This window comes from Pezoporus flaviventris, unplaced genomic scaffold (assembly GCF_033815535.1).
Source record: "Pezoporus flaviventris isolate CSIRO_AGI_PZ_B2104156 unplaced genomic scaffold, CSIRO_AGI_Pfla_v1 ptg000047l, whole genome shotgun sequence".
NCBI lineage: Eukaryota > Metazoa > Chordata > Aves > Psittaciformes > Psittacidae > Pezoporus > Pezoporus flaviventris.
Window position 1 is genome coordinate 15,572,025 of NW_026892595.1, and position 12,769 is coordinate 15,584,793.

The 12,769-nt window shown below is 39.3% G+C and overlaps 1 protein-coding gene across 5 annotated transcripts in view; it reads left to right on the top strand.

Annotated features, from left to right (window-relative positions):
• The window catches only part of CDK14 (cyclin dependent kinase 14), a 319,714-nt gene that overhangs the window by 204,825 nt on the left and 102,120 nt on the right, over positions 1-12,769 (top strand). For all 5 annotated transcript variants that reach the window (XM_061468433.1, XM_061468436.1, XM_061468437.1 and 2 more), the window contains one exon: positions 10,217-10,280. In XM_061468433.1, coding sequence (XP_061324417.1) covers positions 10,217-10,280 — 64 coding nt within the window. The remainder of the gene's footprint in view (positions 1-10,216; positions 10,281-12,769) is intronic.

Below are 12,769 nucleotides of genomic sequence, written 5' to 3' on the forward strand. Positions count from 1 at the left end.
TATAATGATCCATCGGAAGATACATAGATTTTATCTGTTAATTATTTAACTAACCTCTCCAGCTGAATGGCTCTTAAGTATCCTCATGTAGCTTTGCCCGTGTCAGTGAGATTGGACACTGCAACACTAAGTAAGAATTTGTGTGTGTTAACTGAGCTACTTTCATGGTCTTCAAAAGACCGTAAAACCAGCATTATGATCCAAAAGCAGCATTGCTTTTCTGATAAGCCAGCATTTCCAAAAAAATCACCTGTGTAGTGCATACCTGGAATTCAAATGAGCCAGCTGCTGAGCCAGCACAGCAGGGCTTGTGGAAGTACATTTCATAAAAGCCTCCCACGGGCTTTTGGCTTCCCTCCCTTCCCCTTCCCTTTTTCAGTTTAAAGAAAAAAAGTCAGTAAAAAAACTTGAAATAAATCTTTAAAGAGCATATTTAGGAGGGGACTATCTGCTTGGATGGGTTATTCCAAAGGCTTTACAACACAAACAGGGTAGGAAATCTGAAATGCAGAGTATATACCTTTTTGTACAGAGTAAATCAGAGCAGATTTTAAAGGGTATGTAAACAAGCATGACTCGTGAGTTAGGAGGTCCTTCTGACAGAAAATTGCTGTCTTCCTTCTCCTTTGCAGTGAAGAAAACGATTCTGTTTGTTCCCAAATAATAAGGAAGAGACCTTCCAGTACAGAAAGCAGCAGCAGCTGGTCTTTCACTTGTATTAACACTAAGATTTTCCTTGGGGGAATCTTTCCCTCTTTGTAACATTATTTGAGAGCTCACAAGCTCTAGATATGCCAGAGAAGTAAACTTGCCTCCTTGGAGGAAGAGGAGAAAAACCTGTTGAGGTCACATGTAGTCTTCTGCATGAGTTTTCTTCCCAGCCTTTTCCTGATCCACAGCTTCAAGGTCAACAAAAGCTTTCAAATTCTCTTCTCTTCTTGCTAAGGATTGGTTTCATCCTGTTGAGGTGTCTTATAGTTTCTGCAGCTCCAAAGCACATATCAGAGACACTGAATCTAGTTTAGCAATATGAATGATGAGATCATTTGATAATGGAAGGAGACTCCTAGTACTGTGGCTTAGTACTTAGTGGCTGGGAAAGCTGAAGGGTTCTCCGTTCCGCTGCTTCAGCAAGGAGCATTCCTCACAGAGGAGCACTCTTTACTTTGGAGATAAAGTCTCCTTTTAGCATGTACTGCGCTTTTTAATTAGCTTGTAATTTAGCTAAATTGCTGCATGCTTGCACTGGTTTGAGGGAAAGTGCAGTATCTCAGGAATTTGCCTTTTTCTCCTTTTGTTGCTAATTTTGAATTCTGTCTCTACAGCAATAGGCCCCTCTTGGGGGGATTTGCCAAATCCTGCTTTCTTGGTGCTTTTAGCTTTGGCTCATTCACAGAAATGTTTTTATAAGAACCACCAAATAAAAAACAAACAAAACCCAGTTTCTTCCACCGTGTGAAATTTTATGAAAGTTGTAAGTTACTAAAATAAGGCATTCTGATGAGATGTGCTGATTACCTGTAGGAAGAGGATGCTACAGCCCAGTACAAGTTGTCTCACACTTGCTTTTTTCTCATTGCAAAATTCAGGTTAAATTACTCTGGGTTTGCTTTCTCTCCAGTTTACATTGGGTTATGGACATAGTTAGTTTCTAAGATATCTCACTGACAGAGATGTTCCTGTCACTCAAAGTGTAGTATATATTCAGTAGGTCCTTTTTGAAATAAACAAAACTCTCCCTTGACTGAGCAGTTAAGGACAGTGGCGTATCAAACATCAGTAGTGCTTTGTTGTAAGGCTGGGGATTTAATTTAATCCTGTCCTGATGATCTGCAGTGCCAGGTCTGTGGTGATGCCTGCTCTGTTCCTTCTTCTCTTCCTCCTCCCAGCTGTCGCACCCAGCTTGTGCAGAGAGAGTAGGTAGAGCCTGGCTCTGTGAAAGCGGACAAGCATGTTTATGAAGCCTCCAGTCCCCGTCGTCTTCCTCATGTTAGCACAGTTGCAGTGGTGTCTCTGCCAGGGTCCCTTAAAAAGGTAGCTGCCATTACCATAGGTATGAAGAGAATGAGGAGTCTGTTTACTTGTGCCACAACCAGTGTGGAAACACTGGTGGGATAAATTTAACTTTTTAATGTTGGCAGCCACTCAAATATCATTTATTACACACAAAATGGAAAAATCACATATTTGAAAGGTTTCCTGGCAAGACTTCTTTATATTTTGCATCTATGGAGAAAGGACGTTAAGAACAGTTGGGTCTTTAACTGTTTCAAGTACCTCATTTTTCATCTTTGACAGAGCTAAAGTGCACATAGTAGTTGAACTCAATTTTGATTTTTTTTTTTTAATTAATGTGTGTTGCAATTTTGTGGGAATGTTGATAGTAATTTCATGTTTTGGTTCCTTCATCCATACTGGCACATAACCTAAACGTTTTTGAAGCCACCTTCATCATAAATCACTCTTTCTGCTCAAAGCGAGTGGTTTTATTACCCACATATAATGGAATGACAATATTCCATTTGATGCCTGAAAGAGTCAACATTTTATTGTAGGTGAGCCTCATTCTGTTCTTCCTGCTTCTTTGTTCAGCTTAGAGAATAAACATCAGTAACTTACATTTTTCCAAGAAATAGCATCACTTTATATGCAGCAGAAATAAGCTTATGGGGTTGGTGAGGAGGTGCCTTTGCTTTCTTTCGTTACTCTTGTGTTCTGTATTCATTGTCTGTGTAACAGGTACTTCTTAGAGCTCTTGAAAGAATTTAATACCTTATTTTTTGTTAAGACAGTGATTAGATCATTCACAAAATAACTTGCAAAAGAAATACTTCAGCCAGCTTGTTTCCTAAAGAGCTTTGTTTTCTGTTAAATCCGTAATTCTGATTTAATGTCCTGAATGAATGCAGATCACATTCGGCATGTTCCACTACACATTACCATTGTGCATATAACATGGTGGTTGCTGAATTTCTTTTTCTTTTTGCCATGTATCATGCAAGTTTTTTTAATGACTTTGATAGCATTTACAGGGACATAAGGAAGCAAAAACTACAACCTGTTTTATACATAAAATCAAGAATAAGAATTTGAAAGTCTGATTTTTATCTGTCAAGAATTATGGGCTCTTCTTTAACACTTCTGAAGAGGAATCATGCAAGTTACATTTTCTGTAATCTTAATATGTTGCATCTCTCTTCCACTGATATTTTCTTTCTTACCTGTGTGGGAATAATGAAGGGATGTTTTGATGACACTTGACTGAAAAAAATATGGAGTTCCCTATGTAAGAAGAATATTTTTTTTACAGAATGCTGTTTCCAGGCTTTGACCAAGGTCATTAGTGTTTTCCATACGGGAGGAGACTGCCTTGATCACACACTTTCAATTCAATTGTTTTAACTTTGACTTGGTGTGGATGCCTGGTTTAGGAAGTATATGTAATTTTGCCATTCATTTAATGAAGTAAGGCTTCAATATTTTAATCTCACAATGAATAGACATATGGCCTTTATTTTTCATGAATGCAAATAAATATATTGTTGCCATCTTAGCTGATAGACATTGTTTATTTAGTGAAAAATGAGGTGACTTTTCCATTGCAGCTGGGAATCTTGGAATATCCACAATCTTCCCAAAGTTAACATGTGTTCAGCCTCAATCTAACAGATGCATAAGTGCATTACACAAACTTAAGATTTATTGTTTCTTATGGAAACTGAACTGCTAAGCCGCTGATGTGAAGAAGTGACTGGTATCGAGGCATTTCCATTCCTGTCTCTGTCTTTTGGATATTAAATTTGACACTTAGCTGTCATCCATCGTGCCCAGCAGAGAGCTGAAGGAAGCCTTGCTGTAGCTGTCAGTCAGCAGACTCTGAGTCAGCATGCATAATACACAAAGAGTTGCTGAATATTTTTTTAACCTTTTGTACAACGACCAGATGCTAAGCTGAAGGACAAAGTTCCTCCTTTGGTCTTCACTACTACATGTACTTTGTGCTCACTGACACTCTCAGGTGGCAATGCAACACTTTCCCTGATCGTGAAAGATGTGGTTAAGATTTACCTAAGAGTGATTCCTTGTGAGGGGAATGTGGCAGTAGGTGGATCATCTGGGCAAATGGCTTAACACCAGAACAGACTGCAAGAGAGCTTCTCATCCAGACCAGATGGGAAATTCCATATTCAGAGGTGACTCTGGGAGTGATGGAACTACCATAGTGAAACCCTGGAACTCACTGCAGCTCAAGAGTCATATCCAAAGCAGTAGTGTACTTTCTTCTAATGAAAAGGAAAATAACTCCTAGGTTTTTAACTAAGTTGAAAGCTTCATTGGATATATATATGTTTTGGAAGATTATAACAGATTTTTTTTTGTTGAAAAATAGAATAACTAAAGCTGCCAAATCTCACTCAACAGAAAGAGATTTCTGATTTGGAAATGGCTCTGCAATATTTTTCCTCTTTTTATTTCGCTCTCCTGACATTTTTTTGACTAAACTTTGTTCATCAAGTTGACCTAAAGTGAAAAAAAAATGACAAATCAGCAAATTGCTTAGCCTGATTTCCATAAATATTGTCTAAGGAAAGGCAGCTCATTTGCATGCTGATCTTGTTTTTCATTCTGCTCTCTTGTTACAAAGCCCTGAATAATACCACAGGATGCATTTCCTCTGTCTTGCTGAAATCCAAGCCATTGTCTTTCTTGAGGCTCATCAGATCTAACAGGGTTAAAGCATTATTTCAGTAATACACAACTTTGTGTATTGGGAAGTGGTAGTGCATACAGAAATGCTTGTTCTTTATCAATTATGCCAGCACTTGGGAAAATGCTGGTGGGAAAGATTTGCATTGCTGCTCATCTCATAAGAGATTCAGATGACTTCTCTGGACAAATTGTTACCCAAAATGACTCTATCACATGGCAGTAATAGGGAATGTTTTTGCATTCAAAGCAGAATACCGGCCAACATAACTAATTGTGTTGGTAGGGTAGCACAATGCTCACCATAAAATAATGATTCCCTTGCACACCAGGGAGCAGGTTAATTAAGGGAATGATGAGTCTTTGTAAAATCAGATGCAAAATGCAAACAACTTTTTTCTTATATTAAAAAATCAAGGCAATGCAATAGACCTTAATGCATTTGTGTTGTTTCCTGGGAAATCTTTCTATATCACTCTTGGAGATTTGAGCAGCAGGTTCTGTTTTCATAACTTTCTGACAAACCTGAACAATGTCAACTGGCACTAAGGGTATTCAGCCCTCAGTACCCTGATAAGTTGTAAATCTGTTATTTTTGTATAAATAGATTTCTAACCTTAGAAATTAGATTAGAAACTGATCCTGATTTTGAACAGCAAGTTTTAAATAAAGAGGTCATTTTGTCTCATTTGTTAGGGGATAAAAGAGCCCAGAGTGTTCTATATAGTGTGAAACAGCAAAACCCCTGTAGGTTTTGGAGTTTTCTTCACAGAAACCATAGCTCTCTTGGTCCCTAGAAAACATTAAGCCCATTCCGAATTTGAGAATTTTAGATTATTCTTAATAATTAGATTTAGAACATAGGATCTCAGCCCATGCAAGTTGAATGTTTACCTCACTGAGAAGCAGATTATCAGCAGAGAAAGCGAGCAAGTTAGCCTTTTTTTCTTTCTTTTTTCTTTTTTTTTTTCCCCCCAAATAATTCTTAATAGTAAATAAAAGCTTATTTCCAATATTAAGTTGGGGCTTGATTGCTGTGAAAGCAACGGTTATTTTCATGGTTTTGGGATATGAAATGGAAAGAATAAGTGTTGAAATGTAGAAGAGACAGAACTCCTGGTGGCATGGTTGGGTTTAGAAATAAGTGGTGGACTATGAAAGAGTAGTCAGGGCGAGGAGGTCACCTTTTAGGTAGCAGCTCCTGTTGTTACGTTGTCCCAGGCTGCTGTGTCTCCAGTATCTTCCACTGATGGCTGTAAGCTTAGACTTGCTTTCCAGCGCTGGCTGGGCACCAGGGGTTTGCTACTACCAGCTCTTTCATATAATCATTTTGATGCTAACTGCTGGTTTGGTTTGGATAATCAGTCCTAACAGCCAAGGGACAGTGGTTTGAAGCAAAACCAGGTGACTGTTGGGTTCTCCCTTCCTTCTCCACTTTCCTTTTCCATGTTGGTCTCTTAATTCTCTTTTGTAAGCCACAAAACAAGGCAGGTCCTTCTCCACTGTGGTGTTGCATGTTAACTCCACTTTGCTTTGTTTATAGCGAGTGTCAAAACTCATCGCTTTGTGTTGTTTAATCCCACCCCATCAAAATGGGATTGATTACTACTTAGAAGCATCCCTTGCAAAGTGATGCTTACAAATGTATTTATGTTGACATATCTGTGGCCAGTGACTGTTTAATCTTACCCAAACCCACAGTTGTTTCACTGCTGCCTCTCTTCTGTGTTTGTTGATTGATAGTCACATATTGTGAATTTCTGGGATGTACATGTTAAAAATCATGTGGAAGAAGGATGATTTTTAGCGTATTTGTACAATGCATTATAATACAGTGTCTGGATCCTTGTCTGAACTACCAAGTGCCCCTGCCTTAAAAATGGTAGGAATTAAGAGGGTAGAAAACCGTAGTTGTTTTTAGCGTGACGGCTGCCCTTGGGACAGAAGTTATAAATACTGTTGGTGGTTTGAGTACTCCAGTGCGCAGAACTTGTTTGTAGCTGGCTCTACACTGTAGCGGCAGATGTGCTAGAGTATTACTAAAGAAGTGGATTGGAAAACTAGTAAAACAAGTAATTGTGAGTCACATAAGAATAATTTCAAAAGTATTCTCCTCTCAGCTCCTCTGTTACTGGGCCTGATGCTACTTTGAAAACCAGAATAATCAATTTCTTAGCTCTGAGTTCTACATTAAGTTGGTCTGAGAAATATTCTCCCTTGCACTGAAGTACCAGATTTCATTTGCTGGTTTTACTATTAATCTATGCCTTACCTACCTATGTCTCATCTGAAATAAGAGACCATGAAGAACATACATTTAGAAGGATGTGACTAATTTTCTTATATTCATAACGTTTCATGAAAGAATATTCCTTTGGTTTGCTAGTAAGGTTTGCAAAACTGAGGACCGTATTTCTGTTTAAACTCAGGAGGCAAGAATCTCTGTTTTTAATCCGCGGGCTCCCTCTGGTGGTCTAGGACGTGCTTGGCACCAGGAGCTTGATTATTGCACAAGCTAAGTGAAAGTTATTTGCAAATAGATTTAGTGACGGTGTCAACAGCGTCTCCTAACTTCTCCTTTTGTTAATGAGAGAATTGTGCTCTCCCTAATAGCAATAATAAAATGAATACTGGTGTTACGATGAATCAGTGTTGCAGGTCTAGTTTTATCTTATTCAAATGCCAATTTAGACATATTTCAGCAAAGCTGAAAGCAATGAACTTCAAATCATATTTACAAATAAAATCTGTCAACTTGCATATCCAAATAACCACATGGATACGTACTGTCTAATTGCACTGAGCTGACATCTTTATTTCTCTGACACCTTGGTGCTCTGCTTTCACCTCCTACTGGTCATTCTACATCTAAATCAGGCTATTTGTCTATTGTACTTGATAATGGAGAAAAATGATAGAATCATAGAATAGTTAGTGTTGGAAAGGACCTTAAGATCATCTAGTTCCAACCCCCCTGCCGTGGGCAGGGACACCTCACACTAAACCATCTCACCCAAGGCTTCGGCCAACCTGGCCTTGAACACTGCCAGGGATGGAGCATTCAAAACCTCCCTGGGCAACCCATTCCAGTGCCTCACCAACCTAACAGTAAAGAACTTCCTCCTTATATCCAGTCTAAACTTCCCCTGTTTAAGTTTGAACACATTACCCCTTGTCCTGTCACTACACTCCCTAATGAAAAGTCCATCCCCAGCATCCCTATAGGCCCCCTTCAGATACTGGAAGGCTGCTATGAGGTCTCCACACAGCCTTCTCTTCTCCAGGCTGAACAGCCCCAACTTTCTCAGCCTGTCTTCATACAGGAGGTGCTCCAGTCCCCTGATCATCCTCATGGCCCTCCTCTGGACTTGTTCCAACAGTTCCATGTCCTTTTTATGTTGAGGACACCAGAACTGCACACAATACTCCAGGGGAGGTCTCACAAGAGCAGGGTAGAGGGGCAGGATCACCTCCGTTGACCTGCTGGTCGAGCTCCTTTTGATACAGCCCAGGATACAGTTGCCTTTCTGGGCTGCAAGCACACACTGAAGCTGGCTCATGTTCAGTTTCTCATCAACCAACACCCCCAAGTCCTCCTTCGCAGGGCTGCTCTGAATCTCTTCTCTGCCCAACCTGTAGCTGTGCCTGGAATTGCTCCGACCCAGGTGCAGGACCTTGCACTTGGCATGGTTAAACTTCATGAGGCTGGCATCAGCCCACCTCACAAGCGTGTCAAGGTCCCTCTGGATGACATTCCTTCCCTCCAGTGTATCAGCCGAACCACACAGCTTGGTGTCATTGGCAAACTTGCTGAGGGCGCACTCAATCCTACTGTCCATGTCAGCGACAAAGATGTTGAACAAGACCGGTCCCAACACCGACCCCTGGGGGATACCACTCATTACTGGTGTCCCAGTAATGATCTTTGCATTAATAATATTAGGTTAGAAATATGTTATTATTGTAAACTGCATAACAAATTTGAGGCTCTACAGTCATAAAGCCCACCTTGTAGGTAAGAATTGTATCTGTTCAAGAGGTCACTTTACTTTTGCCTCAAGTTTTAAACCCGTATCTAATTTTTTTAACAAAGTTTTGGTAGAATTGAAGAGAAATTTTTGTGTTTTGGCTTCCCTGTCTTGCTTTTTTTTTTAACCTTGAACAAATGTTTACATAGCTGAAGAAATGCAACAAGTATTCTACAGTCCTTCCTTTAATGCTCTTAATGCATATGTATATTGTAGCAGACACAATAAAAGAAAGATTCTTCAGCTCTAAGTGATTTGAGTTGATGACTTGTAGCTTGCCCTGAAGTGTCACAAACCTTCACATACTTGGACGAAAGATTTTCACATTAACTTCATGCTTGTGTTGTGCTGATGTGACTACAGAATATCACAGATAAGCAGGTCCAAAAGATTTATTCACAAGATCGGCAGTGCAGGTAGCGGCAGAGCTGGCGAAGGGTTTTGTACATTTATGGCAATGCAAAACAAGCAGCAGACTGGTGTGAGATGCTTTTACTTGAGGATGTCAGCCTTTTATTTCAGGGCCTGATCTTGTAACAAATGAAAATAACTGAAACAGTCTCTAGCATTTTCATTTCTGTTAGAAATTGTATGTAAATTTGTAACAAGAGAGATCCCAGCAGTGAAATACCGAATTCTACAACTCATTCAGAAATGCACTTCTAGAAGTGCTAATTCAGGTGTTCCTCTTGGCTCCACTTAAAGAAAGCATTGACAGTTATGTCTTATGAAGGAAAACTAGGTTTGGGAGAACTAATTACAGCAGTTCTCTCAATATACTTATTACTTGTGCCAAAGGCACAAATGTGAACTTTTCATATGAGCAGAGGATATAAGATGTATGTGAGAAGCATTAAATACTTTCCTGCTAAAAATTAATCTGACTTGTATTACGAGAAGGAGGACAATTGGAGTGAATAGAAATAAAGTATAATGCATGAGTCAATAAATAAGGTATTTACTAAGAATTTACTATTTTATGTATACTACGTCCACTTAAAGTGACAACTGTTTGCTGTTCATTCTTGATCGTGCCATGCTCTTGGTCACCTGCTTCACCATCTGTGCAAATCAGATATTAGATATCTGTTCATTATATTTAAATTTACGGCGACTGAAATTATTTCTGAGCTCAAATATCTAGCCTCTGTGACACCAGCACTCTGAGATATGCAGGTAGCTTAACGCTTGTTGGTGGAAAGTAGCTTTAACATGTAATGCTTAAATAGGCAACCTGAGAGGAACACAGCACTGTTACATGCTTTACTGACTCAACAGGTACATTGAAATCATGGTAATAATGTAACTTTTTGTACCTTCTTCCTCCCACCCTCCCCCCAATAATTAAGCTTATTTAATGTTTAGATTGTAATGTACGTTGAGTTTATAGTGAGGATTGGCTTTCTGCGATGCTATGTCTTGTGACGTCTTTTCCATTAAAGCAATGTAAGTCTTTTTTTTTTTTCTCTTTTTGTGCAAAGGTACTTGGAACACCAAATGAAGATACATGGCCTGGAGTTCACTCTTTACCCCATTTCAAACCAGGTAGGTTGAAGTACCAAGTTCAACCAAGTTCTCTTCCTGGAAATACAGGACACAGATAATTGCATCCCTGCCAACAAGCATCAAAAAGACCTGGTACGCAGTGCACAAACCATAGTGCAGTATTTCTGGCTGCTTACTTTTTATTGTGCTCATGGTTTTTTGTTTTTTTTTTTTCATTTGTTTAATTTCTTTGCTTTCTTTTGCATTTTCTCCTGCTTATTACAGTATGAGCCCTGGCCTGCTTGCATTCTTCAGCCACTGAGTATCGTACCTTTCAGATAGGCTGATTTCCAGTGAGTACTACTTTTCCACAGACCAGTCTGAACTTTGAGGAATACTAAAGGAAGCTAAAGAGTAAAGACTTTGTGAAAGTTGAATTTACTCCTAGGTTATCTGCTAGTACTTTTCTACAAAGGTTCAATTTTTAATGTGCATTATACTTGAAGTTGTCATTCTGCAACCATTCTTGAAAAGCTGTTTTCACCGTCTGATACCTTACTGTAAGAGGGAGCAGTTTGTTCCCTAGAAACCAGAAGTACATGGTCAGCTTTGTTATGCATCTATGCGTATGTATGTAATTATTTAGTCTTGTTAACTTTTGAGTGGGGATCTTAGAAATGCTGGTTTTTAAACATTCTAAACAGGCAAATCAGTAGGAGATATGCTGATTGTTGGGGTGGTGAAATACTGGAATGGGTTGTCCAGAGAGGCTTGACATCTCTATCCTGTTCAAAACCTGACTAGACAGGGCCAGAGCAGCATAAACTTGTTGGACCTGCTGTGAATGGGCTTGGACTAGATGGTAAAGAGCTGGTTACTAGCTGCTTTCAGATGAAGCACTTAATTGGCCCAGTATACTAGGATGAGTCTTACCATTTATAACCTTATGACTAAAGTCTGGAAGTGAGTGACAGAATTGACCCAGGAATACAATTTCAGATGTTTCTGTCCTTGCAGGCCTCTCACGAAACTCCTGGTTCTCTTTGCTGCAGATGATAATCCCGTCATCTTTTGTCATAAACTGTAACAACCTGGAATCCTATGCCATTTAAACCTAATTTCCAAGTTATTTTATAGGTGAATGTAAAGATTTTCTTGTCATTCCAGCCTTTCTTATTTGTCAGATCTGCAGGACCATTAGTGGCTCCATTGGGGCAGCAAAGAGACACAAGATGTGGCAGAGGAGTTGAAAAGGACAAACAGATTTAGGCATCTCTCAAAATCAGAGAGATGAGATAGAGAAACAAATATATTGTAGGGCATACCCTGATAGAAGCACAAAGCCTTGAGAAAAGGGAAGGCAGGTGACTTTCTTTCACATTGCTTTTCAGTCTCTGTCCTAATGCTGTCTTACTACTGCATAGTGCAATCACTCTCTTGTGCTCTTAGTGAATTAGTACATCTTCTTTAACAAATACAGTTTTTCACTGAAATACTAAAACCACTACAATTTTCTTCCCTAAATCAGTGTGTTATTAAGTTTACAAGTTTTTAAGTTTCTCATTCTTGGTACCTATTAAAAGGTGGGTATACACATGGAATACAGTTACAAAAATACAGTGTTTTTTAACAGCAGTCCAAAGACATTGTTTTTATCCAAGAATAGTGAAGAGAAGGAGAAAACCTGGAGATGTCAGTGCATGCTCTTTGGTCTGGTCTGGATTTTATTCTTCTGTGTGATACAGGAAAGTTTTGAACAGTAGATGGCAGCCAAGAAATTTACTGGTTTCATTTTTCTGTTTGGCTTCCAAGTGTGTTGGGGGATGTGGGTTCATTACCATAGAAGAACATCAGGAAATAAATCCACAGTATGCACTCCATTAAATCTAATTTGTATACAAGCATTGTGTTAGATGTGCTTTTATTTTCTCCATCCCAGACTATGGATTTTGTCAGCTATGGATACCTAATATTTATACAAATGCAGAATGGGGACAGAAGGAAAGATGCCTCCAAGGTAGAAAATGGTCACTCAGTATTTTCACCATTTCTGCATGGTGTGGTCTTTGTTCTCTCTCATCCTTTCCACATCTGTGAAGTATGTAGACATGCAAGTCAGAGTAATTACTATTCTCGCTTGCAATTATTTAATCTTTCCGGGGCCTGTTAATGCAAAGCACTGAGCTCCTTAATTCCTGTACGCTGTGCAGGTCTAAGAGCACTCCAAAGGAAAAAGCCCTCTCTGTATGCTTAGTATGTTCTGCACATTTTGTACCACTCTCTATCCTTCATGGCCTTGGTAAAAGGATTTTTTTGCCTTATGGGTCCTTATTTTCTGATTTTAGAAATTACATCAATAGCGTAATCACAGAACAGTTTGGGTTGGTAGAGACCTTAAAGATCATCCAGTTCCAACTGCCCTGCCATGGGCAGGGACACCTTCCACTAGACCAGGTTACTCAAAGCCCCGTCCAACTTGGCCTTGAACACTTTCAGTGATAAGGCATTTACAGCTTCTCTGGGCAACCTGTTCCAGTGCCTCATCACAC